Source organism: Falco rusticolus, chromosome 3 (genome assembly GCF_015220075.1).
Source record: "Falco rusticolus isolate bFalRus1 chromosome 3, bFalRus1.pri, whole genome shotgun sequence".
NCBI lineage: Eukaryota > Metazoa > Chordata > Aves > Falconiformes > Falconidae > Falco > Falco rusticolus.
The window spans coordinates 103534121-103559818 of NC_051189.1; the positions used below are offsets into that span (position 1 = coordinate 103534121).

The 25698-nt window shown below is 66.6% G+C and overlaps 3 protein-coding genes across 3 annotated transcripts in view; 1 reads left to right on the plus strand and 2 right to left on the minus strand.

Annotated features, from left to right (window-relative positions):
- Positions 1–2110: 2110 nt before the first annotated feature.
- LOC119143947 (lipolysis-stimulated lipoprotein receptor-like) lies at positions 2111–8186 on the minus strand. Its single transcript, XM_037378576.1, has 9 exons — positions 8089–8186; positions 6277–6588; positions 5526–5645; positions 4575–4631; positions 4046–4192; positions 3422–3508; positions 3250–3309; positions 2876–2968; positions 2111–2344 (listed from the first exon to the last, which is right to left on the minus strand). The coding sequence occupies exons 1-9, from the start codon at positions 8141–8143 to the stop codon at positions 2232–2234; spliced, it is 1044 nt and encodes a 347-aa protein (XP_037234473.1). The 5' UTR covers positions 8144–8186; the 3' UTR covers positions 2111–2231.
- Positions 8187–9258: 1072 nt separating this feature from the next.
- Positions 9259–20442, plus strand: LOC119145592 (Schwann cell myelin protein-like). Its single transcript, XM_037382219.1, has 10 exons — positions 9259–9312; positions 11533–11601; positions 13322–13690; positions 14042–14338; positions 15482–15742; positions 16069–16329; positions 17078–17380; positions 18447–18543; positions 19199–19286; positions 19747–20442. Exons 2-10 carry the CDS (start codon positions 11541–11543, stop codon positions 19891–19893), a joined length of 1884 nt encoding a protein of 627 aa, XP_037238116.1. The 5' UTR covers positions 9259–9312; positions 11533–11540; the 3' UTR covers positions 19894–20442.
- Positions 20443–25531: 5089 nt separating this feature from the next.
- The window catches only part of LOC119144542 (rho guanine nucleotide exchange factor 1-like), a 2755-nt gene continuing 2588 nt past the window's right edge, over positions 25532–25698 (minus strand). The window contains exon 8 of the mRNA XM_037380044.1: positions 25532–25583. Coding sequence (XP_037235941.1) covers positions 25532–25583 — 52 coding nt within the window. The remainder of the gene's footprint in view (positions 25584–25698) is intronic.

The following is a 25698-nucleotide window of genomic DNA, read 5'->3' on the forward strand; positions in this document are numbered from 1 at the left end:
CCCCCAGCCCCACTCCTAGGCCCCCTCCCAGTGCCCCCCACTACCCTCCCAGTGCCCTTATGTCACCTCCCAGTCACTCCCAGTGCCTCCCATCGCCCCCAGCCCCCCTCCCAGTCCCTCCCAACGCCCCTCCTAGTCCCTCCCAGCACCCCCAGCCTCCCTCCCAGTGCCTCCCAGCCCCCCTCCCAGTGCCCTTATGTCGCATCCCAGTCCCCTCCCAGTGCCCCCAGCCCCCCTCCCAGCGCCTCCCAGTCCCTCCCAGTGCCCCGCTCACAGGCCGCTGCACTTGTAGGTGATGAAGTAGGGGAAATAGGCGAGGGCGAAGCAGTTGCCGAAGTGAAAGAGCGTCATGGTGGGGGAGGGGCGGGGGGGGGGGGGCGCCCAGGGGTTGGTAAGGGGCGCCCAAGGTGTGCGGGCGGCCGCAGGGGCTGTCGGGAAGGGAAGGGGCGGGGCAAGGGGGCGGCCCCGCCCCCTCCTACAACTCCCGGCGTGCACCACGCGTCCCGGCAGCCGCCGCCGCCGCTTTGCCTCCCCACGCCGCGGCAGCCAGGTGTCAATCAGGGCGGGGCCACGCCCCCTCCCGCCGCCGGTTGGGCGGTAAGCAGGGCAGGGCCACGCCCCCTCCCGCCGGTTGGTTGTCTCAATCCCAGCCGCCGGTTGGCTGGTAAGCAGGGCGAGGCCACGCCCTCTCCCGCCGGCGATTGGTTGGTATACAGGGCGGGGCCACGCCCCCTCTCCGGCTGCCGGCTGGCTGTCAATCACGGCCGGACCACGCCCCCCCGCCCGCCCTCGCTGGGACACGGGAGCCCCCCAAGACCCCTCAGGGACCCCCGAGACCCCCTTGGGACCCCCCAAAATCCTCTGGAACCCCCCAAGACCCCTCAGGGACCCCCAAAATCCCACTGGGACCCCCAAATAACCTCAGAGACCCCCCCCAAATCCCTCTGGAGCCACCCGAGACCCCTCAGGGACCCCCCAAATCCCTCAGGGACCACCGGAGACCCCTCAGGGACCCCCCAAAATCCTCTGGGACCCTCCAAAAGTGATGCCATAGGATGCAGTGATGTAATGGGGGCGATGACGCCATGCAGTGACGTCATAGGGATATCCGGGGGGGGGGGGCCCCGCCAACCCCCTCCCCTCCCCCCAGTTTTTTTTTCTCTAAAAAACTTTATTTGGCCCCAAATCACGAGTGGGGGAGGGGCAAGACACACACACACACACACACACAGACACACACACACCCCCCAATTAAAAAAAGGCCCCAAAAACAGCCTCGGAGGGGGGGGGGAAGGGGGGGTAGGGGGGGGTCACAGGGTCCGGGCGCTCAGACCACCAGGCTCTCGCGGCTCAGGGCGTCGTGCTGGGGGGGGGGGAGGAGGGGTCAAAGGGGGGGTTGGGGGGACACGGGGGGGTGGGACCCCCAGTGCCCCCCCCCCCAATTCCACCTGATCCCCCCTAAATACTTTATAGGACCCCCAAACCCCCCCAGACCCCCCAGACTCCCCCCAGGACTCCCAAGGACCCCCCCAGGGATCCCATAGGAACCCCAAGCCCCCCCAGACCCCCCCAAACTGCCCCCAGGGCCCCTAATGACCCCCCCAGACCCCCCCCAAACTCCCCCGAGGACACCCAAGGACCCCCAAGCCCTCCCAGACCCCCCAAACTCCCCCCAGGATCCCCCCAGACATCCCATGGGAGCTCCAAGCCTCCCCAGACCCCCCCAAACTCCCCCCAGGACCCCCAGGACCCCCCAGACATCCCATAGGACCCCCAAGCCCCCCCATCCCCCCCCAAACTCCCCCCAGGACCCCAAGGACCCCCAAGCCCCCCCAGAACCCCCCAAACTGCCTCCAGGACCCCCAAGGACCCCCCCAGGGATCCCATGGTACCCCCAAGCCCCCCCAGACCCCCACCAAACTGCCCCCAGGCCCCCCAAGGACCCCCCAAAGACCACCAGAGCCCCTGTACAGCCCCCCAGACCCCCCCCAGTACCCCCAAGCCCCCCCTAAAGACCCCGTAGGGCACTTCCAGACCCCCCCAGACCCCATAGGACCCCCTCAAACACCCCCACCACCAGGGACCCTCACCCCTACCCACCTTACGAAGGCGCCGGGGGGGTCCGGGGGGGCGCCGGGGAAGGGGCTCAGCCCCCCTCAAAAGATCGTCACGGGAACGGGATCGAGGACGGGATGGGGGGGGGTGACCCCCCCCCGGATCCCCCCAAAACCTCAGCTGAGCGCCAGCGCCCCCTGGGGGGGGATGGGGGAGATGGGGGGCGTCCTCGGGGGACCCAGGAGTCCGGTCCTTCGTGGAGGGAGCTGATGTCGCTGAGGGGGGGGGGCTGTGGGGCAAATGGTGGTGGGGGGGGGGAGGTTAATACCCCGGGGCTTGGGGGTCCTATGGGATGTCTGGGGGGGTCCTGGGAGGAGTTTGGGGGGGTCTGGGGGGGCTTGGGTGTCCTATGGGATCCTGGGGGGGTCCTTGGAGGTCCTGGGTGGAGTTTGGGGGGGGTCTGGGGGGGCTTGGGGGTCCTATGGGATGTCTGGGGGGGTCCTGGGGGGAGTTTCGGGGGGTCTGGGGGGGGTTGGGGGTCCTATGGGATGTTTGGGGGGGTTCTTGGGGGTCCTGGGGGGAGTTTCGGGGGGTCTGGGGGGGCTTGGGGATCCCACGAGTCTGTGCTGAATGGGAGGGGGGACACTGCCCCCTGCTGGGGAAACTGGGCATCGATACCCCTGGGGTTGGGGGGGAATAACCCGGGGGGGGGGGAAATGGGGGGTGGGGGGTGTGCTTCGCCATGGGGGGAGAGTTGATGCCCCATGGGGTGGTAATTGCCCCCCCCTCCCCCCTTCACTCCCCCAAGCCCAGCACCCACCTGCCCTCGGCGGGGGGTAACGGCCGCGGGGCTCCAAGGCGCCGATTTGCTCCTCCAGGTACCGCAGGACGGTGGGGGGAGGGAGGGGGGGGGCTGTAGGGGGGGGGGCAGAGTATTGGGGGGGGGGGGGGGATTGGGTGGGGAGGGGGCGGAGCCCAGAGTCAGGCTCCACCCCTTCCTCAATACATCACCGGTCACCCATCCAGCTGTGGGACGGGCCGGACCCTTCTTAGCTTCACAGCCCTCCCCAGCACCAAAGGGCCAAAGTTTTTTTGGTGGGTTTGGTTTTTTTTTGATGGACAGCTGCGGTTGATTGACAGCTGTCGATCAACACTCGATATGACAGGCAGCTGTCAATCACACCGTGCCCTCACCTGACACCACGCTGCCATCGCTGTCGCGGAGTAAAGGCACCTGGGAGCTCTGGCTGCTGGCTATTGGGGGGGGGGGGGAGGCACCTCAGGGGCGCCCCTTCCCCCCTCCCGGTAACACCAGTACCCCTTACTGGTGCCACCCCTCCCCCACAGCGTCCCCAAGGGCACTTACCGAGCGTCCGGAGGGCCAGGGGGGGCACGGGGGGGCCGTAGACTGAGCCCATCCCCCCGGAGGTGGCCGCCTTCCCGGCCAGGTACACTGGGGGGGGAGGGGTGGGGGTGGGGGAGGGGACACAGGTGTGGGACCCCCACCCCAGGGGTGCCCCCCACCCCCCCCACCCCCACCCCCACTTCCCACAACCCACTCCAGGGATCCCAGGGGTGCCCCCCCCACCCCCTCCACCCCCCCCAGGGACCCCCACCCCCCACCCCAAGCCACCCCAAAGGACCCAGGGGTGCCCCTCCCCCCCCCTCAGGGACCCAGGGGTGCCCCCCCCAGGCCCCCCCCGCCCCCCCCCCCCCCTCCCAGGGGTGCCCCACCCCCCCCCAGCCCCCCCCACCCCTCCCCCCCCTCCCAGGGGTGCCCCACCCCCCCCCAGCCCCCCCCCACCCCTCCAGCCCCCCCCAGCGCCCCCCCCTCCCAGGGGTGCCCTCCCCACCTCCCCAGGGACCCCCACCCGCCACCCCAAGCCACCCCAGGGACCCCAGGGGTGCCCCCCAACCCCCCCCAACCCCTCCCAAGGACCCAGGGGCGCCCACCCATCCCCCCGCCGGGCTGTGGGGGGGGGTCACTCACGGGCCTCGGGGCAGCAGCAGCGCCGGGGGCAGCAGGGGCAGCGCACGAGGCAGCAGCAGGTGTGGGGGCAGCACTGGCACCAGCACAGCCCCACCCCCACCGCCACCAGCGCCCCCCCCAGTGCCACCAGTACCACGAACAACCAGTCTGGGGGGGGGGGGAGGGGAGGGGGGGGTCAGGGGGCGGGTGCCCCGGCAGGAGGGGGCAGCCTCACCCCCTCCTATAGAGCCCCCCAGGCACCCAGACCCCCCCCATAGATCCTGGGTGCCCCCTCCCCCCCCGGGGGCCCCTCCCCACCCCTGGGTGCCCCCTCCCCCTCCCATGGGTGCCCCTCCCCCCCCGGGTGCCCGTCCCCCACCCCTGGGTGCCCCCTCCCCCTCCCATGGGTGCCCCTCCCCCCCCGGGTGCCCCCTCCTCACCCCTGGGTGCCCCCCCACCCCCGGGTGCCCCTCCCCCACCCCCGGGTGGCCCCCCCGGACCCCTGGGTGCCCCCCCTCCCCTTGGGTGCCCCCCCCCCAAGTGTCCCTACCTGGCAGGGTCCCCACCAGGACCCCCGGCAGCAGGTGGGTGGGCTCCGGCAGGGACCCTGGGGGGGGGACAAGGGACACTGGGGGGGGGGGGCATCCGGGGGGGGCGAGAGCACCCAAGGGGGGGGGAGGGGCACCCAACGTTGGGGGAGGGGCACCCAAGGAGGGGAGGCGCACCCAGGGGTGGGGGAGGGGCCCCCCACTCCCAGGCATCCTAGTACAGCCCAGTGCCTCCCAGTGTAGCCCAGTGCCCCCTCCAGCCCTACCAGCGCCCTCCCAGTGCCTCCCAGTGCCCTCCCAGCGCCCCTGGAGCCCCCTGCGGCCATTCCCAGTGCCTCCCAGTCCCCCTCCGACCCTCCAAGTGCCTCCCAGTGCCCTCCCAGCACCCCTGGAGCCCCCTGTGACCATTCCCAGTGCCTCCCAGTGCTTCCCAGTGCCCTCCCAGTACCTCCCAGTGCCCCCTCTGATCCTTCAAGTGCCTCCCAGTGCCCTCCCAGTGCCTCCCAACACCTTCCCAGAGCCCCTGGAGCCCCCTACAGACATTCCCAGTGCCTCCCATTGCCCCCTCTGATCCTCCAAGTGCCTCCCAGTGCCCTCCCACTGGCTACCAGCGCCCTCCCAGCACCTCTGGAACCCCCTGTGGCCCTTCCCAGTGCCTCCCAGTGCCTCCCAGTGCCCTCCCAGCGCCCCTGGAACCCCCTGTGGCCCTTCCCAGTGCCTCCCAGTGCCCTCCCAGTGCCCCCTCTGATCCTCCAAGTGCCTCCCAGTGCCCTCCCAGTGCCTTCCAGCACCCTCCCAGCGTCCCTGGAACCCCCTGTGGCCCTTCCCAGTGCCTCCCAGTGCCCTCCCAGTGCCCCCTCCGACCCTCCAAGTGCCTCCCGGTGCCCTCCCAGTGCCCTTCCAGCGCCCCTGGAGCCCTCTGCGGCCCTTCCCAGTGCCTCCCAGTGCCTCACCCAGTACAACCAGTTCAGCCTCGGCCTCGTTGTTGCCCTCCAGGTCCTGGGTAGAGGTGACGGTGCAGACGTAGACCCCGCTGTCCCCCCACGCCGCTGGGCCCAGGCTAAGCTCCGCCCCTTTGTCACCCGGGGGGAGGGAGGGGACACACTGTGACCTTTGACCCCTGAGGGGGGAGGGGGCACCCAGAACCACCCCCCACCCCTACCCCCGCCCCCAGTGACACCCAGTAACATTGTCCCCAACCCCAGTGACACCCCAAAGTCCCACCCCCCCCGACCCCAGGTGACCCCCCAGTGACCCCAGGTGACCCCCCCAATGTCCCCCCAGACCCCAGTGACAACCAGTGACACCCCAGTGTCCCCCAGTAACATTGTCCCCAACCCCAGTAACATTGTCCCCAACCCCAGTGACACCCCAGTTCCCCCCAGTGCCATTGTCCCCAACCCCAGTGACACCCCAAAGTCCCACCCCCACCCCCCAACCCCGGTGACCCCAGGTGACCCCAGTGACCCCAGGTGACCCCCCCAATGTCCCCCCCAGACCCCAGTGACAACCAGTGACACCCCAGTGTCCCCCAGTAACATTGTCCCCAACCCCAGTAACATTGTCCCCAACCCCAGTGACACCCCAGTTCCCCCCAGTAACGTTGTCCCAAACCCCAGTGACACTCCAAAACCCCCTCCCCACCCATCCCCCCCCCCCCCCCAGTGCCCCCCAGTTCCTCCCAGTTCCCCCCAGTATCCCCACCTCCCAGGATGGTGACCCCCCGTCCGCGGTAGAAGTCCCCCAAGGTGACAACCCCGCCCTGCTTGGTGGCCACGATGCGGATGGTGCGAGCGGCGTCGGGGCAGGGGGGGGAGGGGACAGGGGTGTCCCCAAGGGAGGGGCCAAGCCCGGGGTCCCCTGGGGGGAGGGGACAGAAGGATTTGTACTTCCAGGTGACAATGGGGGGGGGGTCGGGGGTCACCGTCTGGTAGTGACATCGCAGTAGGACGGGCTGGAAGAGCAGGGCCACCGTCCGCGGGTCTGTCACCGTCACCTGCAGGGGGGTGACAAAGGCTGGGGGAGGGGCGGGGGGAGGGGGGGGAGGGGACACACACGGGGTTAGGGGCGGGGGGGGGAGGGGGCAGCTTGGGATGGGGAGGTGACACCCATCCCCCCCCCCCAGGTTCTTGTCACCCTCTTGTCACCTCCCCCTGGTCACTGTCACCCCCTGTAACCGCCTGTCACCCCTTGTCACCCCCTTGTCACCTCCCCCCAGTTCCTGTCACCCCCTCGACTATTGACACCCCCTGTCACCTCCCCCTGGCCCCTGTCACCTCCATGTCACCCCCTGTTACCCCCTGTCACCTCCCCCCAGTCCCTGTCACCCCTGTCACCCCTCAACTGCCCCCCCCGAGCCCCCCGACCATAATTACCCCCTTAATTACCCCTTGATTGCCCCAAACCTGTTAAGTACCCCATTAATTACGCCCTAATTACCCAAAACCTGTTAATTACCCCATTAATTACACCCTAATTACCCCAAACCTGTTAATTACCCCTTAATTAATTACCCCCCCAAGCCCCTTAATTCCCCCCATAATTAACCCCCAGCCCCCTAATTACCCCCTAGGACCCCCCAGCCCTAATTGCCCCTCAAATCCCCCCATCCCCTTATTTACCCCCTTAATTACTCTCCCAGTCCCTAATAACCTCCTTAATTACGCCTTAAGCCTCTTAATTAGCCACCAATTAACCCCCACCCCCCTAATTACCCCCTAGGACCCCCCTCCCCGTGCCCCCAATTAGCCCCCAGAGACCCCCCCCGCCCCTAATTACCCCTCAAATCCCCCCCATCCCCTTAATTACCCTCTTAATTACTTTTCCAGCGCTTAATTACCTCCTTAATTACTCCTTAAGCCTCTTAATTAGCCACCAATTAACCCCCAGGCCCCTAATTAACCCCCCGGCCCCCCTCTGCCCCCCCCAGTTCCCCTCCCGCTCCCTCCCCCGCCCCTAATTACCCCCTCAGCTCCCCCCAGCCCCTTAATTACCCCCTTAATACCTTAATTAACCCTTTAATACCTTAATTACCCCTTAATTGCCCCCCCAGCCCCTTAATTACCCCCGAACCCCCCCAGCAGCACCAGCAGCGCGGCCATGGCGGCGGCCATGATGGCGGCGGCAGGTGTGGGCGGGGCCTGGCGCACCTGGCCCCGCCCACACCTCCCGTAGCTCCGCCCCCGCTGCCTATGACCCTCGCCTAGGTGAGGCGAAGGGGCGTTGCCTGGAGCCAGGGCTGGGCCAATGGGCGGGGGTGATGGGGGCGGGGGTCTAGGTGATGGGCCGCCCCCTCACCGCCAGGCCGCGCCCACTCCGGGCAGGTGCGGGCGCTACCATTGAGGAGCCGCGGGGGGGGGGGCAATATGGAAAATTGGGGGGAAAAAGGGAAAAAATGGGTGTAAATCCCACCCCCTCATTTCGGGGGGAGGGGGATGAGACCCTTCCAGCCCCATTAACCCCCCCCCCGGAATTCTGGGGGGGAGGGGAAAGGCGTTTTGGATGGAGGGAGCGTACCGGAATCCCACTCCCCCCGCGCCGAAGTGGTTCGGTCCGCTCTGCACCTGAGCATCCGGGGGGGGGGGGTGTCCCAGGTTTTGGGGGGGTTCCCAGGGTTTGGGGGGGGTCCAAGGTTTTTTTTGGGGGGGGTCCCAGATTTTGGGGGGAGATCCAGGGTTTGGGGGAATCCAAGGGTTTTGGGGGGGGGTGTCCCAGGCATCCAGGGGGATCCCAGATTTTTTTTGGGGGGGGGTGTCTCAGGTTCTAAGGGGGGGTCCCAGGTGTTGAGAGGGGGTCCCATATTTTAGGGGAGGTGGTCTCAGGCATCCAGGGGGGTCCCATATTTTTTTGGGGGGGGTCCCAGGTTTTGAGGGAGGGTCCCAGATTTTTGGGGGGGGGTCCCAGGTTTTGAGGAGGGGTCCCAGGTTTGGGGGGGAGGGTCCCAGATATTTGGGGGGGGTGTCTCAGGCATCCAGGGGGGTCACAGATTTTTTTTGGGGGGGTCCCAGGTTTTGAGGGAAGGGTCCCAGATTTTGGGGGGGGGGGTCCCAGGCATCCAGGGGGGGTCCCAGGTTTTTGGGGGGGGGGTCCCAGGTTTTGAGGGGGGGTCCCATGTTTGGGGGGGAGGTTCCCAGGTTTTTGGGGGGGGGGGTCCCAGGCATCCAGGGGGATCCCAGATTTTTTCGAGGGGGAGCCCCATGTTTTGCGGGGGAGGTCCCATGCATCAAGGGGGGTCTCAGATTTTTTTGGGGGGGGGTCCCAGGTTTTGAGGGGGGGTCCCAGGTTTTGAGAGGGGGTCCCATATTTTAGGGGAGGGGGTCTCAGGCATCCAGGGGGGTCCCAGATATTTTTTGGGGGGGGGGGGTCCCAGGTTTTGGGGGTGGTCCCCGGTTGGGGGGGGAGGTTCCCAGGTTTTTGGGGAGGGGGTGTCCCAGGCATCCAGGGGGGTCTCAGATTTTTATTTTTTTGGGGGGGGTGTGTCCCACTTATTTATTTTGGGGGGGGGGTCCCATCCCCTGCACCCAAGCCAGCGGGTGTCTCCCCAGGCACGCGCCCGCCCCAGGCACCCTGGGTGGCCCCGCCCCCCCCGCCCCTCCCCCCCCGCACCCCGCCCCGCCCCCCCAACCCCACCCCCACCCCCCCCCCCCCCAAGTACATAACCCTGCTCCTTCCCCCACCCCCACCCCACACGCTCGGCCCCCCGCCACCACCCGGACGCTTGGGGTCACACACCCCATCAAGGTGGGTGGGGGGAGGGGTGGGGAGGGGGAGGGGTCACCCCCCCCACCCCCCCAAATTCCTGGGTTCTCATGGGGGGGGGGGGGGCTCCTTGTGGTTGTGACATCCATTGGGGGCTATTGCCCCTCCCCACACCCCTGGGAGACCCCCACCCTTGGGTGCTGGGGGGGGTCGGGGGTCTTCGGGTGGGGGAGGGGTCGGGGTGGGGGAGGGGTCACTCCCCAAAAATAATTGGGGGGGGGGCTCCCTGTGGTCGTGACACCCATTGGGGGCTATTGCCCCTCCCCCACACCCCTGGGAGACCCCCACCCTTGGGTGCTGGGGGGGGTCGGGGGTCTTCGGGTGGGGGAGGGGTCGGGGTGGGGGAGGGGTCACTCCCCAAAAATAATTGGGGGGGGGCTCCCTGTGGTCGTGACACCCATTGGGGGCTATTGCCCCTCCCGCCCCCCCCCCGGGAGACCCCCACCCTTGGGTGCTTTGGGGGGGGGGGAGGGGTCTCCATGGGGTCATGACCCCTCTCCCGGGACCCCTCCCCCCCTCATAACTGTCCCTCCCTCCCCAACCACCCAGCCCCCCCCCCCCAAAGAGGGTCCCCCGAACCCACCCCCCCCCCAAATCTGGGTGCTCCCCTCCCCCCATCTATTCCCCTCCCCCCCCCCCCCTTCGTGGAGCTGGAGGGGGGTGGGGGGGTGGGGGAGGGTTGACATCACCGTCCTGGGGACAAACGGCCCCTTGTGGCCTCGCTTGGTGCCACCAGGCTCCGAGGGGACGGGGTGGCCCCGCCCCTTCCCCAGCCTGGCCCCTCCCACCGGTCACGCCCCTTCATCCCCACACCACGCCCCTTTCCCCTAGCCCCGCTCCTTCCCCTCCCCCAGCCACGCCCCTCCTCCAGCCACGCCCCTCCCCAGCCTAGCCCCGACCCCCCCGACCCCCTGGGACCCCTCCCCAATTCCTGTCCCTCCCCCCGCTCCCCCCTGGGACCCCTCTCCAAAGCCTGCCCCTCCCCCCCGGGACCGCCCCCACCCCCTGCCCCTCCCCCTCTAGACCCTCTGGGACCCCTCCCCAATTCCTGCCCCTTCCCCTCCCCCCCGTCCCTCCCCCTCTAGACCCCCTGCCCCTCCCCCTCCAAATCCTGCCCCTCCCCCTCCCCCCTGGGGCCCCTCCCCAAATCCTGCCCCACCCACCGCCCCCCCAGCCCCTCCCCCCTCTCCCCCAGCCCCCATTAAAGCCCCCCCCCCCCCCCAAGCCCAGGGTGGGGGAGGGGGCTCAGGCGGGGGGGGGGGGGGGGGGGGGAAGGGGACACAGCGGGTCCCTTTGTCCCCCGGGGCCGTGGGGGTGACACCGGCGCGTGAGGAATGTGGCCGCGTGGGGGAGGGGGCGGGGCTACGGGGGGCGGGGCCACGGGGGCGGGGCCACGGGGGCGGGGGAGGGGACGCGATGAGGGAGGGGCGGGGGGGGGGGGTGCCATGCTTGGCACCGCCTGGGACTGCCTGGCACTGGGGATACTGGGGGATACTGGGAGGGGGATACTGGGGATACTGGGAGGGGACTGGGAGAGGATGCTGGGGGATACTGGGAGGGAACACCGGGGAGACTGGGAGGGGACTGGGAGAAGATACTGGGAGATACTGTGGGCACTGGGGGATACTGGGAGGGGGATACTGGGAGGGGACTGGGTGAGTATGCTGGGGGATACTGGGGGCACTGGGGGACACTGGGAGGGAGATACTGGGGATACTACGAGGGGACTGGGAGAGGATACTGGGGGATACTGAGGATACTGGGAGGGAACACTGGGGATACTGGGAGATACTGGGAAGGGGGAGTGGGGATACTGGGAGGGGGATACTGGGGATACTGGGAGGGGACTGGGAGAGGATGCTGGGGGATACTGGGAGGGGGTACTGGGGATACTGGGAGGGGACTGGGAGAGGATACTGGGGAATACCGGGAGGGGGGACTGGGGACACTGGGGTGGTACTGGGGGGACACTGGTGATACTGGGGACACTGGGAGGGGACTCTGGGGATACTGGGAGAGGATGCTGGGGGACACTGGGAGGGGATGCTGGGGGACACTGGGAGGGGGGATACTGGGAGGGAACACTGGGGATACTGGGAAGGGACTGGGAGAGGATTCTGGGGGATACTGGGAGGGGGGAGTGGGGACACTGGGGGACACTGGTGATACTGGGGACACTGGGGTGACCCCCATGTCCCCCAGCCCCCACCATGAGGCCGGTGGCCGCCGCCCTCCCCACCACCCTGCTGCTGCTGCTGCCCCTCCCGCCAGGTACTGGGAGCACTGGGAGGGACTGGGGGGGCACTGGGAGTGGACTGGGAGGGACTGGAGGGGAATGGGAGGGACTGGGAGGGACTGAGGGGCACTGGGAGGGAACTGGGAAGGACTGGGAGGGACTGGGGGAGCACTGGGAGGGGACGTGGGGGGAATGGGAAGGGACTGGGGAGGGACTGGGAGGGGAATGGAGGGGCACTGGGAGTGACTGGGAGGGACTGCGGGGCAATGGGCGGGACGGGGAACTGGGAGGAACTGGGAAGGACTGGGAGGGACTAGGGAGCACTGGGAGGGGACTGGGGGGGAATGGGAAGGGACTGGGAGGGCACTGGGAGCGACTGGGAGGAACTAGGAGGGACTAAGAGGGACTGGGAAGGGAATGGAGGGGCAATGGGAGGGACTGGGGGCACTGGGAGGGCACTGGGAGGGGACTGGGGGGGGGACTGGGAGGAGCAGAGAAGGACTGGGAGGCAACTGGGAGGGACTGGGGGCAACTGGGAGGGACTGGGAGAACGCATTAGACACCCAGAACCCCGTTATTAGACCTAATTAATGCCCAGAGCCTCATTATTAGACCTAATTAATGCTTAAAACCTCGTTATTAGACACACTAATTGCCCAGAACCCTGTTATTAGACCCCCAGGATGGTCACGACCCTGTTAGTAGACCCAGGGGGCACCCCAAACCCCGTTAATAGACCTAATTAATGACCAGGACCCCGTTATTAGACATAATTAATGCCCAGAACCCTTTTATTAGACCCCCAGGATGGTCACGACCCCGTTAGTAGACCCAGGGGGGCACCACAAACCCCGTTATTAGACCCAACAGGTGACCTGGACCTCGTTATTAGACCTTATTAATGACCAGGATCCCATTATTAAAGCCAACAGGTGCTCAGAACCCCGTTATTAGACCTAATTAATGCCCAGAGCCCTGTTATTATACCCCCAGGATGGTCACAACCCCGTTATTAGACCCAGGGGGGCACCCCAAACCCCGTTATTAGACCTAATTAATGACCAGGATCCCATTATTAGACCAAATAGATGCCCAGAACCCCGTTATTAGACCCAACAGGTGCTCCAAACCTCATTATCAGACCCAACAGATGCCTCAAACCCCGTTATTGACCCAACAGTTGCTCCAAACCTCATTAGTAGCCCCAAAGGACGCACAGAACCCCATTATTAGACCCAATAGATGTCCAGAACCTTGTTACCAAACCCAACAGATGCTCCAAACCTCATTAGTAGCCCCAAAGGACACCCAGAACCCTGTTATTAGACCCAACAGAAGCCCAGAACCCCATTATTAGACCCAACAGATGCTCTAAACCTAGTTATTAGACCCAAGAGATGCGCCGAACCCCGTTATTAGACCCAACAGAAGCCCAGAACCCTGTTATTAGACCCAATAGATGCCCACAACCTCATTATCAGACCCAATAGATGCCCAGAACCTCGTTATTAGACCCAACAGATGCACCAAACCCCGTTATTAGACATAATAGATGCTCTAAACCTCATTAGTAGCCCCAAAGGACACCCAGAACCCCGTTACTAGGCCCAACAGATGCTCCAAACCTCATTAGTAGCCCCAAAGGATGCCCAGAACCCCGTTATTAGCCCCGACCCCCGTTGTTAGCCCCTGCCAGATGCCATCCACACCTGGCGCGGGCTCGTCCCACCGACCGGGGGGTGTCCCCATCCCCAGGGACATGGGGTGGCCCCTGGGCCGCCTGGATGCCGCCGGCGGTAGCTGGGCTGTCGGGAACATGCGTGGCCGTCCCTTGCCGGTTCGGTTATCCCGAAGAATTACGTCCATCCACCGTTCACGGTCTGTGGTATTTCGGGAGCCCATACCCCAAAAATTATCCGCCGGTGGTGGCCCGGTCGAGGGCAGGAGCCGTCCACGAGAGCTTCACTGGGAGAGCCAAACTGGTGGGAGATCCGGGGATCCGGGACTGTTCCCTCTTACTGGGACCACTCAGCTCGGAATTGGCTGGGAAATATTATTTTCGGGGGGATTTGGGGGGATACAACCAGTACAGCTTCTCCGAACATACCATCCTGGAGGTGTTAGGTAAGTCTGGGGGGGGAACTGGGGGGGCTGGGACCACATTTTAGGGGGGGACTGGGTGCCTGGGACCCCAATTTAGGGGGCTCAGATGCCTGGGACCCCATTGGGAATGGGGTGGGGAGGGGTCTGGGTGCCTGGGACCCCCATTTTAGGGGGGTCTGGGTGCCTGGAACCCCATTTTAGGGGCTCTGGGTGCCTGGGATCCCAATTTAGGGGGCTTAGATGCCTGGGCCCCCCATTTTAGGGGGAGTCTGGGTGCCTGGGACCCCATTTTAGGGGCTCTGGAGGCCTGGGACCCCCTCCCCCAATGCTGGGGGAGGGGTCCCAGTTCTTCCTCCCCCACAATTTTCCCAGAGGAACCAGTCCTGGAGGTCCCCCCCGAACTGGTGGCCGGAGCAGAAGTGGAATTGCGCTGCCGGGTCCCAGATAATTGCCCCCAACTCCGTCCCCGGGTGGATTGGGATGGCTTAGAAGAACTTCTAGAAGTTTCGGAACGGGAATTACGGGAAGACGCAGCCGGAGCTGGCACCATCGTGGCTCTTCTCCGTTTTCGCCCCCGACGAGAAGATGGGGGGCGGAGGTTGGGCTGTCGGGTGGGATTTGCCAACAGCACCTTGACCTTCCAGGCCACCGTCGCCCTGGATGTCCAGTGTGAGTTGGGGGGGGGCAGAGGGGCGGATGGGGGAGGGGGTGGGGGGGTCCCCCCCATCCCTGGGTACCTGTGGTCATGGGTGAGAAAAGCCTGGAACCCCCTATGGAATATGGGGGGTTGGGGTGAGGGAGGCTGGGGGGGTTCTAGGTCATCCAACCCCCCCCCCCAGGAGGTTATTGGGGTGTTCTAGGTCACCCAACCCCCTGGGGAGGTTATTGGGGGGGTGGGGGGGGGGTGTCTAGGTCATCCAACCCCCCCGGGAGGTTATGGCGGGTGTTCTAGGTCATCCAACACCCCCCCGAGAGGTTATTGGGGTGTTCTAGGTCATCCAAACCCCCCCGGGAGGTTATGGGGGGGGGTCCTAGGTCATCCAACCCCCCGTGGAGGTTATTGGGGTGGGTTCTAGGTCATACAACACCCCCCCGAGATCCCTGGGGACGTTATAGGGGGGATCTAGGTCATCCAACCCCCCCTTGGGGAGGTGTGGGGGGGTTCTAGGTCATCCAAACCCACCTGATGAGGTTAATTGGGGGGTTCTAGGTCATCCAACACTCATGGGGACATTGGGGGGGGGGTTTCTAGGTCACCCAACCCCCCTTGGGGACATTATTGGGGGGTTCTAGGTCACCCAACCCCTCCCCAACCCCCTCTGGGGACATTTGGGGGGGTTCTAGGTCATCCAACTCCCCCGGGAGGTTATTGGGGGGGTTCTAGGTTACCCCTTGGGGACATTATTGGGGGTTTCTGGGTCACCCCCCCCCCCTCCCCAGACTCCTGGGTCCCCTGAAGAGGTTTTTTTGGGGGGTTCTAGGTCATCCAACCCCCCCTGGGAGGTTATCGTGGGGGGTTCTAGGTCACTCAACCCCCCCTTGGAGACATTTGGGGGTGGGTTCTTGGTCACCCAATCCCCCCTGGGAGGTTATGGGGGGGTTCTAGGTCATCCGACACCCCCCCCTTGGGGACATTATTGGGGAGGTTCTAGGTCACCCAACCCCCCTGGAGAGGTTTGGGGGGGGTCTAGGTCACCCATCCCCCCCTCCCCAGACTCCTGGGGCCCCTGAGGAACTTGAGGGGGGTTCTAGGTCACCCAACCCTTGGATGCCCCCTCCCCCCTCAACACCCCCCCGTTGCCCCCTCCCCAGATGAGCCACGGGTGCTGGAGGTCTCTGGTCCAGGCGAAGCGGTGGAGGGGACCCCGGTGGAATTGGGGTGCGAAGCCGAGGGGCGACCGGCTCCTTTACTCTCCTGGTTCCGGGGGGTCACGGTTTTACGAGAAGAACCGGTTTCAACCGGTCTGCGACTGGTTTTACCCCGGGTGGAACCGGATCACACCGGCACCTACAGCTGCGTGGCTGAGAACCGGCATGGACGCCACAACCGGAGTCTCCAGCTTCACGTGGCTTGTGAGAAACTGGGAGGGGCACCCCGGGTTGGGGTGGGGGGGCTGGGGGCCTTCATGGGGGACCCCCACTTGAGGACACCCCAGGGTCCCCACTGGGTCCCTTCTTGGGGGACCCCCACTTGGGGACACCCCAGGCCCCCCCCTGTGTCCCTTTTAGGGTCCCCACTGGGTCACTTCTTGGGGGACCCCCACTTGGGGACCCCCCGGGGTCCTCCCTGGGTCCCTTTTGGGGTCCCCACTGGGTTCCTTCTTGGGGCACCCCCACTTGGGGACCCCCAGTGCCCCCCCCCCCCCCCCTTCCAACCCCTTTCTCCCCCCCCCCTCCAGATGCCCCCCGCTCCCCCGTCCTCAACGGCTCGCTCTGGGTGGTGGCGGGGGACCCGGTGACGGTGACCTGCGGGGCCGCCAGCCACCCTGCCCCCATCGTGACGGTGACACGGGGACGCCGGGTGGTGGCCGCCGCCGTCTACGAACCCCAGGTGACCATGACCTTGGCGGCTGCCCGACCCGAGGACGCCGGCGAGTACCTGTGCCGGGCCGAGAACCAGCACGGCGAGAGCAGCGTCGCCTTCAACCTCACTGTCGAGTGTCAGTTTGGGGGGGTGCAGGGGGGTATTGGGGTCCCTGGGGGGGCTGTAAAGGGGTTTTGGAGTCCCTGAGGGGGAAATTGGGGGTCCCGGGGGGGATATTGGGTGACCCTGGGGGGCTGTAAAGGGGTTTTGGGGTTCCTAAGGGGGGTTTTGGGGCCCCTGAGGGGGAAATTGGGGGTCCCTGGGTAGGTACTGGGGGCCCCTGGGGGGCTGTAAAGGGGTTTTGGGATCCCTGAGGGGTGTAGTGGGGTTCCTGAGGGGGGAGTATTAGGGTCCCTGAGGTGGGAAATTGGGGGTCCCTGGGGGCTGTAAAGGGGTTTTGGGGTCCCTAAGGGGGGTTTTGGGGTCCCTGAGGGGGAAATTGGGGTCCCTGAGGGGGGTATTGGGGTCCCTGAGGGGGGTATTGGGGTCCCTGAGGGGGGTTTTGGGGTTCCTAAGGAGGGTAATGGGGTCCCTGAGGGGGGGGTTGGGGTCCCTGAGGGGGAACTTGGGGGGTTCCTGGGGGACTGTAAAGGGGTTTTGGGGTCCCTGAGGGGGAAATTGGGGGTCCCTGGGAGGTGTTGGGGGTCCCTGGGGGGGATTTTGGGGTCCCTAATGAGGTTTCGGGGTCCCTGGGGGGCTACTGGGGGGTCCTGGGGGGCTATTGGGCGTCCCCGGGCAGTTTTGGGGTCCCCAGTTTGTTCTGGGGGGGGTCCCCTGGTGACATTTTGGGGTGACACACAACCCCCTCCCCCTCCCCCCCCCAGTCCCCCCCATCCTCCTCCCCGATTCCCGCTGCACCCCGGGGGGGGATGGGGCCCGTTGTGTCTGTTCCGCTTCCGCAGTTCCTGAACCAGCTGTGACCTTTGACCTCCCCTCCCGGAATGTCACTGTCACCGAGGGTCACCGCGATTACACCGTCACCACCCCGGGGCGGGGGATGGGCGGGGTTGTCACCGTCACTGGGGTCCTCACGCTACGGGGGACCCTCGACCCCCGCCTCGCCGTCCTTTGCTCCGCCCATAACCCCCATGGCAGCGTCAGGCAACAACTGCGCTTCCACCATCCTGGTAGGTCACCCAGTGTCACCCAGTGTCACCCGCCGGGGACGGTTTTAGGGCGTGGGAATTCTTGCCAGGATTTTCCCACGCCCTTTGACCCCTATGGAGGGTGGGCATGACCCCAAATCCCACCAGGAACCACCCCTCACCTTGTCACCCAGCCAGGTATCACCGTCACTTGTCAACCAGTGTCACCCAGTGTCACCCGGTGTCACCCAGTATCACCCGCCAGGGACGGTTTTGGGGCGTGGGAATTATTGCCAGGATTTTCCCACGCCCTTTGACCCCTATGGAGGGTGGGCATGACCCCAAATCCCACCGGGAACCACCCGTCACCTTGTCACCCATCCAGGTGTCACTGCCACTTGTCACTGTGTCACCTGATGTCACCTGCTGGGGACGGTTTTGGGGCGTGGGAATTCTGGCCAGGATTTTCCCATGCCCTTTGACCCCTATGGAGGGTGGGCGTGACCCGAAATCCCACGGGGAACCACCCGTCACCTTGTCACCCACCCAGGTGTCACCGCCACTTGTCACCGTGTCACCCGGTGTCACCTGCTGGGGACGGTTTTGGGGCGTGGGAATTCTTGCCAGGATTTTCCCATGCCCTTTGACCCCTATGGAGGGTGGGCATGACCCCAAATCCCACCGGGAAACACCCATCACCTTGTCACCCACCCAGGTGTCACCGTCACTTGTCACCCGGTGTCACCTGGTGTCACCCGCTGGGGACGGTTGTGGGGGCATGGGAATTAGCGCCAGGATTTTCCCATGGCCCATTGACCCACCATAGGAGGGGTTATAATCCACACCCCCCCCCGGGGCTATTTGCCCCCCCGGGGCTATTTGCCCCCTCAGGTGGTATTTGACACCCCCCCCAATTTATTTGCCCCCCCGGGTGGGTTTTGCCCCCCAACCCCCCCCCAGCCCCTTTTGGAGGGAGCATGGGAATTTCCCACACTGGATTCCCATGGTGGGGGCAGGTTTATTGACCCCGGGGGAGGGGAGGGGAGGGGACCCCGGCGGGGGGCGGGGCTGACCCCACTGACACTCTTTTGCCCCTCCCCCATTGCAGGGGGGCTGGTTTGGGCCAAGGTGGGGCCGGTCGGGGCCGTCGTGGCCTTCGCCATCGTCATCGCCCTCGTCTGCTACCTCAGCCAGAGCCGCCGCAAGTGAGACACGCCCCCCGGGCTGGCCCCGCCCACCCGCGGGAGGGGGGCCACGCCCACGGGGGGCCACTCCCACGGGGGGCCACGCCCACGGGAGGCGGGGGAGGCCACACCCATGCTCGGGGCAGTGGGGGGGGGGGGGGGGCATGCCCCTGGGAAGGGAATAAGCCCAACCCCCACCCCCATGGGTGGCAGGGAGAGGCCATGCCTCTTGGGAAAAGGCCACGCCCCGTTGGGAAGAGGCCACTCCCCCGGGAAAGGCTCATACCCCCTAGGGAAGAGTTCACACCCCCTTGGGAACAGACCACACCCCTGTAGGTGGCCACGCCCACATAGAACGAGGCCTTGCCCCTTTTGGAAGAGGCCACGCCCCCTGGGGAATAGGCCACACCGAGACAACACCCCTCTGTTTGTGGCCACGCCCACTCGGAAGGGCTCATACTCCCTCGGGAAGGGGACACACCCCCTTGGGAAGAGACCACACCCCTCTGCTTTAGGCCACACCCCCTGGGAAGGGCTCATAGTCCCTTGGGAAGAGACCACACCCTCTTGGGAGGCCACGCCCCTTGGGGATGCCATGCCCCCTCAGGGTGGGGGGGGCAGTGGGTGGGGCCAGGATGAGGTCAAAGGTCACAGCGTGACCCCTGACCCCCTGCAGGAAGGCGGCGGGAAGCCCCGAGGTGACCCCGGTGCAGCCCCCACCCGGGCAGGGGGGGGACCCCGCCCCCGAGCTCCGCCCCCTGCAGGTGGGGGGGGTCATGGGGGTGGGTGGGGTCATGGGGGGTCACTGGGGTCATGGGGGTCATGGGGGGTGGGTTCATGGGAGGGTGGAGGGGGTCATGGGTGGGTCATGGGGGTGGGGGTTCATGGGTGTTGGGGGTTCATGGGGGGTCACTGGGGTCATGGGGGTGGGGGGTCATAGGGGTCATGGGGGTGGGGGGTCATGGGTGTTGGGGGGTAATGGGGGGTCACTGGGGTCATGGGGGTCATGGGGTGGGGGGGTCACTGGGGTCATGGAGGGGTCATGGGGGGGGCTTAGGGGGGACATTGGGGCACTGGGGGACACGGTGGGGGAGGGGCCACAGCCAGAGGGACCTTGGGGACACTGGGGGGAGGGGGAGGGGGTGACACTTGGGGACCCCAAGGGGGGGGGATGGGCAGTGACCTGCCGGTGGCCCTCCCCCCCCGCCCTCCCCCCCCCCCCAGGCCCGCTGGCTGCGAGGGGCAGTGGGGCGGTGGGCGCTGGGGGTGGGGGAGGGGCCGGTAGCCCCCCCTGAACCCGCCCCGCCCCCCAAACCGGGCCGGGGTCCCCCCGAGGAACCCCCCGAATATGCTGAGATCCGCGTCAAGTGACCCCGCCCCCCCGGCCGTGGACACCCCCACCACCCCCTTGGACTCGCCCATCGCCCCCCGGACACGCCCATCAAGCCCTGGACACGCCCATCACCTCCTGGCTCCGCCCCCTCCACCTGCATCTCCCCCCCAACCTCATTGAAGCCTCAAGCTCCGCCCACCCGGCCGAGGCCACACCCACCAGGCGCCAAGCCATGCCTGCTCCGCCTTGGACACGCTCCCTCCCAGCGGCTGGCCGTGCCCACTGTGGGCTCAGCCCAATGAGGGCCTGGTTCTGCCCGGCTGGCTCCGCCCCCCCATACACGGACACGCCCACCGGTGGCTCCACCTACTGGGGGCTCAGGCCATGCCCCCTGCGCTGAGGCCCTGCCCTCTGCCAAGACCCACCCCTCACCCAATGACGCAGCCAGGAGGCCCCGCCCCTCCGGGCAGGCCCCGCCCCCCTGTAGTTATTTATTGCCCCCCCCGGGGGCCCCCCCTCATTAACGCCCTTAACGAGCTCCCCCCGGTGACCTTCGATCCCTGCGACCCCCCCCAATAAAGCGGACGTGCCCGAAGCCACGCCCATCTGCGGTGGGGAGGGGCTATAGGTGCAGAGGGAGGGACTATGGGGGGGGTCCTATAGGTGGGGGGGGGGGCTATAGGTGATGGGGAGCCCTATAGGTAGGGAGGGCTATGGGGGGAGGGGCTATAGGTGATGGGGGAGCCCTATGTGTGGGGGGGCCTATGGGGGGAGGGGCTGTAGGTGATGGGGGGGCCTATAAGTGCGAGGGGGGGGGACTATGGGGGGAAGGGCTATATGTGATGCGAGGGGTCCTATAGGTGCTGGGAGGCCCTATAGGTGGAGGGGGTTCCTATGGGTCCCGGGGGGGGGCTATAGGTGCTGCACAGGGTGCTATAGGTGCAGCAAGGGTCCCTATAGGTGCAGGGGGGGCGTCCTATAGGTGCTGGGCGAAGCCCTATAGGTGATGGGAGGTGGACCCTATGGGTGCTGGGGAGCCCCTATAGGTGCTGCTGAGGGTCCTATAGGTACTGGGAGGGTCCCTATAGGTGCAGGGGGGGGGCTATAGGTGCTGCACAGGGTTCTATAGGTGCAGGGAGGGTCCCTATAGGTGCAGGGAGGGCTATAGGTGCTGGGGGCGTCCTATAGGTGCTGGGCGAAGCACTATAGGTGATGGGGGGCCCCTATGGGTTCTGGGGAGCCCCTATAGGTGCTGCTGAGGGTCCTATAGGTACTGGGAGGGTCCCTATAGGTACTGGGAGGGTCTCTATAGGTGTTGCAGAGGGTGCTATAGGTACTGGGAAGGTCCCTATAGGTGCACGGAGGGTCCCTATAGGCACAGGGGGGTCCATATAGGTACTGGGGGGAGTCCTATAGGTGCTGGGTAGAGCCCTATAAGTGATGGGGGCCCCTATGGGTGCTGGGTGGCCATAGGTGCTGGGGGCATCCTATAGGTGCTGGGCGAAGCCCTATAGGTGATGGGGGGGACCCTATAGGTGCTGGGTAGGCCCTATAGGTGCGGGGGGGGGCCTATAGGTACTGGGAGGGTCCCTATAGGTGCGGGGGGGGGCCTATAGGTACTGCAGAGAATCCTATATGCACTGGGAGGGTCCCTATAGGTCCTATAGCACCCCAAGTCCTATAGGAGCTCACGTGGACCCTATAAGGCTCCTCCAGTGCTATAGGGCCCCTCTGGGACACTATACCACCCCCCACCCCCCCCACTATAGGAGCCCTCAGGACCCTATAGAGCTACTCCCAGTGCTATAGGGGCCCCCATAGGCTCTATAGGGCTCCCCTGGGATGCTATAGGACCCCTCCCGGTGCTATAGGAGCCCCCATAGGCTCTATAGGCCCCCCCTAGGATGCCATACCCCCCCTCCCCCAAGCGCTGTAGGACGCCCTGGGTTGCTATAGGGTTCTTCCCCTCGCTATAGGAGCCCCCATAGGCAATATAGGGCTCCCTGGGGTGCTATAGGGGCTCCCTGAGGCACTATAGGGTGCCTGGATCTCTAGAGGGGCTCCCTAGGATCATATAGCCAGGTTCTAGCCCCCCCTCAGGTTGCTATATGGGGTCTTCTGGGTGCTATAGGGCCCTCCCCAATCTATACGGGCCCTCTCCAGTCCTATAGAGCCCTCCCCAGCCCCTATAGGGGCTCTTCCAGGTTCCATATGCTCCTCCCCAGCTCCTATAGGGGCTCTTCCAGATTCCATATGCTCCTCCCCAGTACTATCGGGGCTATTCTGGGGAGGGCTATAGCGCTCTCCCAGTTCTATAGGGCCCTCCCCAGCCCCTATAGGGGCTCTTCTGGCTGCTATAGGACCCTCCCCACTTCCTATAGGGGCTCTTCCAGGTGCTATAGGCCCCCCCCATAGGCTCCTCTGGGTGCTACAGTGCCCCTCCCCCCCTCCTATAGGGGTTCTTCCGGGTTCTATAGCATCCTCCCCACTTCTTATAGGCACTTCCGGGTTCCATAGGCTCCCCCCCCCCATAGGGGCTTTTCCGGGTTCTATAGGCCCCTCCCCCACCCCTATACGACCCCCTCCCCCCCCTCCCCCGACCTTATAGCCCCCCCTCCCCCACGGGGTGGGCGTGGCCAAGCCGGCAGCCTGCCCTCCCCCCCCGCTCTTCTTTTCCCACGCGCCTGCGCCGCCCCGCCCCCCACCCCCCCCTCCCCTCCCCCGCTCCCCCACGCGCCTGCGCCGCCCCTTCCCCTTCCGGCGGGTTCCCTGCCCCTTCCCCCCCCTCCCCCCCTCCCCCCCCCCCCCCCCCCCCCCCCCCCCCCCCCCTCCCCCCGCTGCCGCAACGTCCGTTTCGCCGCCGCAACCCGGGAGCGGAGCCGGGAGGTCGCGAGCCAAAAAAAAAAAAAAAACAACCCTCCCCCCCACCCCTCCCCCCACCCCGACCCCCCCCTCCCGACCCCCCCATCGCAACCCCCGACCCCCCCCCCCCAAAAAAACAACAAACCGGGGGGGGGGGGGAGCGGGGGAGAGGAAAAAAAAAGGAGCCGGGTGGGGGTGGGGGAGAGGGGGGGGAGGGGGGAAGGGGGGTGGGGGGAGGGGAGGGGGGGATTGTCCCCTCCCCGAGCGCGTGGTGGGAAGGGGGAGGGGTGAAGGGAGGAAAAGGGGGGAGGAGGGGGGAAAAAGGGGGGGGGAGAAAGGAGCGGGTGGGGGAGGGGCGAGGGGGAGGGAGGGGGGGGTGGGGTGGGGGAGGGGGAAGGGCGCGCGCGCGCGCCCGGCGCACGTGACGCGGGGTGTTTGGCCCCGTGATCAAACCCGGCCGTTGGGGTTTCTCTAAAGGGGGGGGGGGGGGGGGGGTTGAAAGAGGAAAACCCCCCCCCGGGAACGACCCCCCCCCCTTCCCTCCCTCCCTCCCCCCTCCCCCCACCCCTTCCTTCCCCGCTAATCCCCCCCCACCCCTCCCCCCCTTAGAAACCCTTCCCTTTTAACCCCTAACCCCCCTCCCCCACCCCTAACTCTCCCCTCCCCCAAACGAGGACACCGCCCCCCCAACCCTTCCCCCCCCCCCCCATAGGGACCCCCCCTCTACCCCTCCCCCCACCCCCAAGGGACCCCCCCCCCCCCCCCATGGACATGCTCGACCCCGGGCTGGATACGGCCGCCGGCTCCGCTGCCCCCAGGTAAGGGGGGGGACCCCCCAAAATTGGGGGGGGGGGCAGGGGAAGGGGGGGGCCTAAAAGTAGGGGAGGTGGGGGGGAAAAGGAGGGGTGGGGGGGACAAAAGGGGGGGGCAAGGGGGGGAGGGGAATGGGGGCCCTAAAAGTAGGGAGGGGACACCATAAAAGTGGGGGGAGGGGGGGTGAAAGGAGGGGGAGGGTGTAAAAGGGGAGGGGCAAGTGGAGGAGGGGAATGGGGGGGCTTAAATTGGGGGGGGTCTCGAACTGGGGGGGGGGAGGGGGGGAAGGGAAGGGGGGGCAGAAGGGGGGGAGGGGAATGGGGGGTCCTAAAAGGGGGGGGGAAGGGGAATGGGGGGGGGTCCCGAAGTGAGGGGGGGAGGGGAGGGAAGGGAATGGGGAGGGGGCAAAATTGGGGGGAGGGGAATGGGGGACCATAAAAGTGGGGGGGGGGGGGAAGGGGGGGGGCCTAAAAGTAGGAGGAGCGGGGGGAAAAGGAGGGGTGGGGGGGGCAAAAGGGGAGGGGCAAGGGGGGAGGGGAATGGGGGGGCCCTAAATTGGGGGGGGTCCCGAATGGGGGGTGGGAGGTGGGAATGGGGGGGCAAAAGTGGGGGGAGGGGAATGGGAGGGCCCTAAAAGTGGGGGGAGGGGAAGGGGAATGGGGGGGGCCCAAGGGGGGGGGAAGGGGGGGGAAGGGAATGGGGGGGCAAAAAAGGGGGGGGGAATGGGGGGACCCTAAAATTGGGGGGGGGGGTAAAAGGAGGGGTAGGGGGGACAAAAGGGGAGGGGCAAGAGGGGAGGGGAATGGGGGCGCCTAAGCTGGGGGGGGTCTCGAAGTGTGTGGGGGAGGGGGGTAAGGGAATGGGGGCAAAAGGGGGGGAGGGGAATGGGGGGGCCCTAAATTGGGGGGGGTGTCTCAAAGTAGGGGGGGAAGGGAATGGGGGGGGCAAAAGGGGGGGGGGAGGGGAATGTGGAGCCTAAAGGGGGGGGGAGGAGGGGAATGGGGGGGGTCCCGAAGTGGGGAGGGGACGGGGGGTAATGGGGGGGGGGGCAAAGGGGGGGGAGGGGAATGGGGAGGGCGGGGAGTGGGGGGGGAGGGGGGGTAAGGGGATGGGGGGGGCAAAAGGGGGGGGAGGGGAATGGGGGGCCCTAAAAGTGGAAGAGGGGCGGCCTAAAACTGGGGGGAGGGGGGCAAAAGGAGGGAGGGGGGGAAGGGGAGGGGCAAGTGGGGGGAGGGGATTGGGGGGGCCCTAAAAGTGGGGGGAGGGGAATGGGGAGGGTCAAAAAGGGGGGGGGGGAGGGAAAAGGGGGGGGCCTAAATTGGGGGGATCTCGAAGTGGGGGGGCAAAAGAGGGGGGAAGGGAACAGGGGGGCAAAAGGGGGGGGAGGGGAATGGAGGGGGGTTCCAAAGAGGGGGGGGGGAGGGGAGTGGGGCTCCCTAAATTGGGGGAGGGGGTGGGAGTGGGGGGCGATGGGGGGACGGGAATGGGGGGGTCCTGAAGGCGGGGGGGTAAGGGGGGGAGTGGAATGGGAGTGCCCTAAATTGGGGGGCTGGGGGGGGGAATGGGGGGCAAAAGCGCGTGGAGGGGAAGGGGGGGGGGCTAAAAGTGGGAGGGGCCAAAAAGGGGGAGGGGCTAAGGGAGAGGGGAAAGGGGGGGGGGCCAAAATTGGAGGGACCCTAAAAGGGGGGGGGGGGAGGGGAATGGGGGGGGCAAAATTGAGGGGGGGTGGGGGCAAGGGGGGGAAGGGGCTTGGAGTGATTTCAATGGGAGGGGTTAAAAGGGGGGGAAGAGGGGGGACCCCAAAACTGGGGGGGGCTGCAGGGGTCATGACCCTTGCCCCTCCCCCCCTTTGCCCCGGCCCCCCCCCCCCCCCCCCCCCCCCCAGCCACGAGAAAAGCCAAGAAGCCGAAGAGGGCGTCGACCTGCAGGAGGGTGAGGGGAGGGGGGGGGGTGCGGTGGGGGAGGGGGGCACATCTGGATTGGGGGGGAGGGGCGGGTATCTCAGGGGGGGTGCAACTGGATGGGAGGGGCCCAGATGTTGGGGGGGGCACACCTGGATGGGGGGCACCCACATCTGGATTTGGGGGGCACCCAGATATCGGGGGGGCACCCACATCTGGATTTAGGTGTCCCAGGTGTCTGGGGGGAGGAGCACCCACATCTGGATT

What these genes read in the sequence shown, in the direction of transcription:
- LOC119143947 (XM_037378576.1), bottom strand. Translation starts at nt 8,143, where the DNA reads ATGCTCAGGTGCAGAGCGGACCGAACCACTTCGGCGCGGGGGGAGTGG. An exon ending in GGCTGAACTGGTTGTACTGG is followed by an intron (nt 4,632 to 5,525) that starts GTGAGGCACTGG and finishes TCCCCCCCCCAG; the next exon opens with GGTCCCTGCCGGAGCCCACC. An exon ending in CTGCTGCTGCCCCGAGGCCC is followed by an intron (nt 3,509 to 4,045) that starts GTGAGTGACCCC and finishes CTCCCCCCCCAG; the next exon opens with TGTACCTGGCCGGGAAGGCG.
- LOC119145592 (XM_037382219.1), top strand. Translation starts at nt 11,541, where the DNA reads ATGAGGCCGGTGGCCGCCGCCCTCCCCACCACCCTGCTGCTGCTGCTG. An exon ending in CGTCGCCCTGGATGTCCAGT is followed by an intron (nt 14,339 to 15,481) that starts GTGAGTTGGGGG and finishes CCCCCTCCCCAG; the next exon opens with ATGAGCCACGGGTGCTGGAG. An exon ending in CTCAGCCAGAGCCGCCGCAA is followed by an intron (nt 18,544 to 19,198) that starts GTGAGACACGCC and finishes GACCCCCTGCAG; the next exon opens with GAAGGCGGCGGGAAGCCCCG.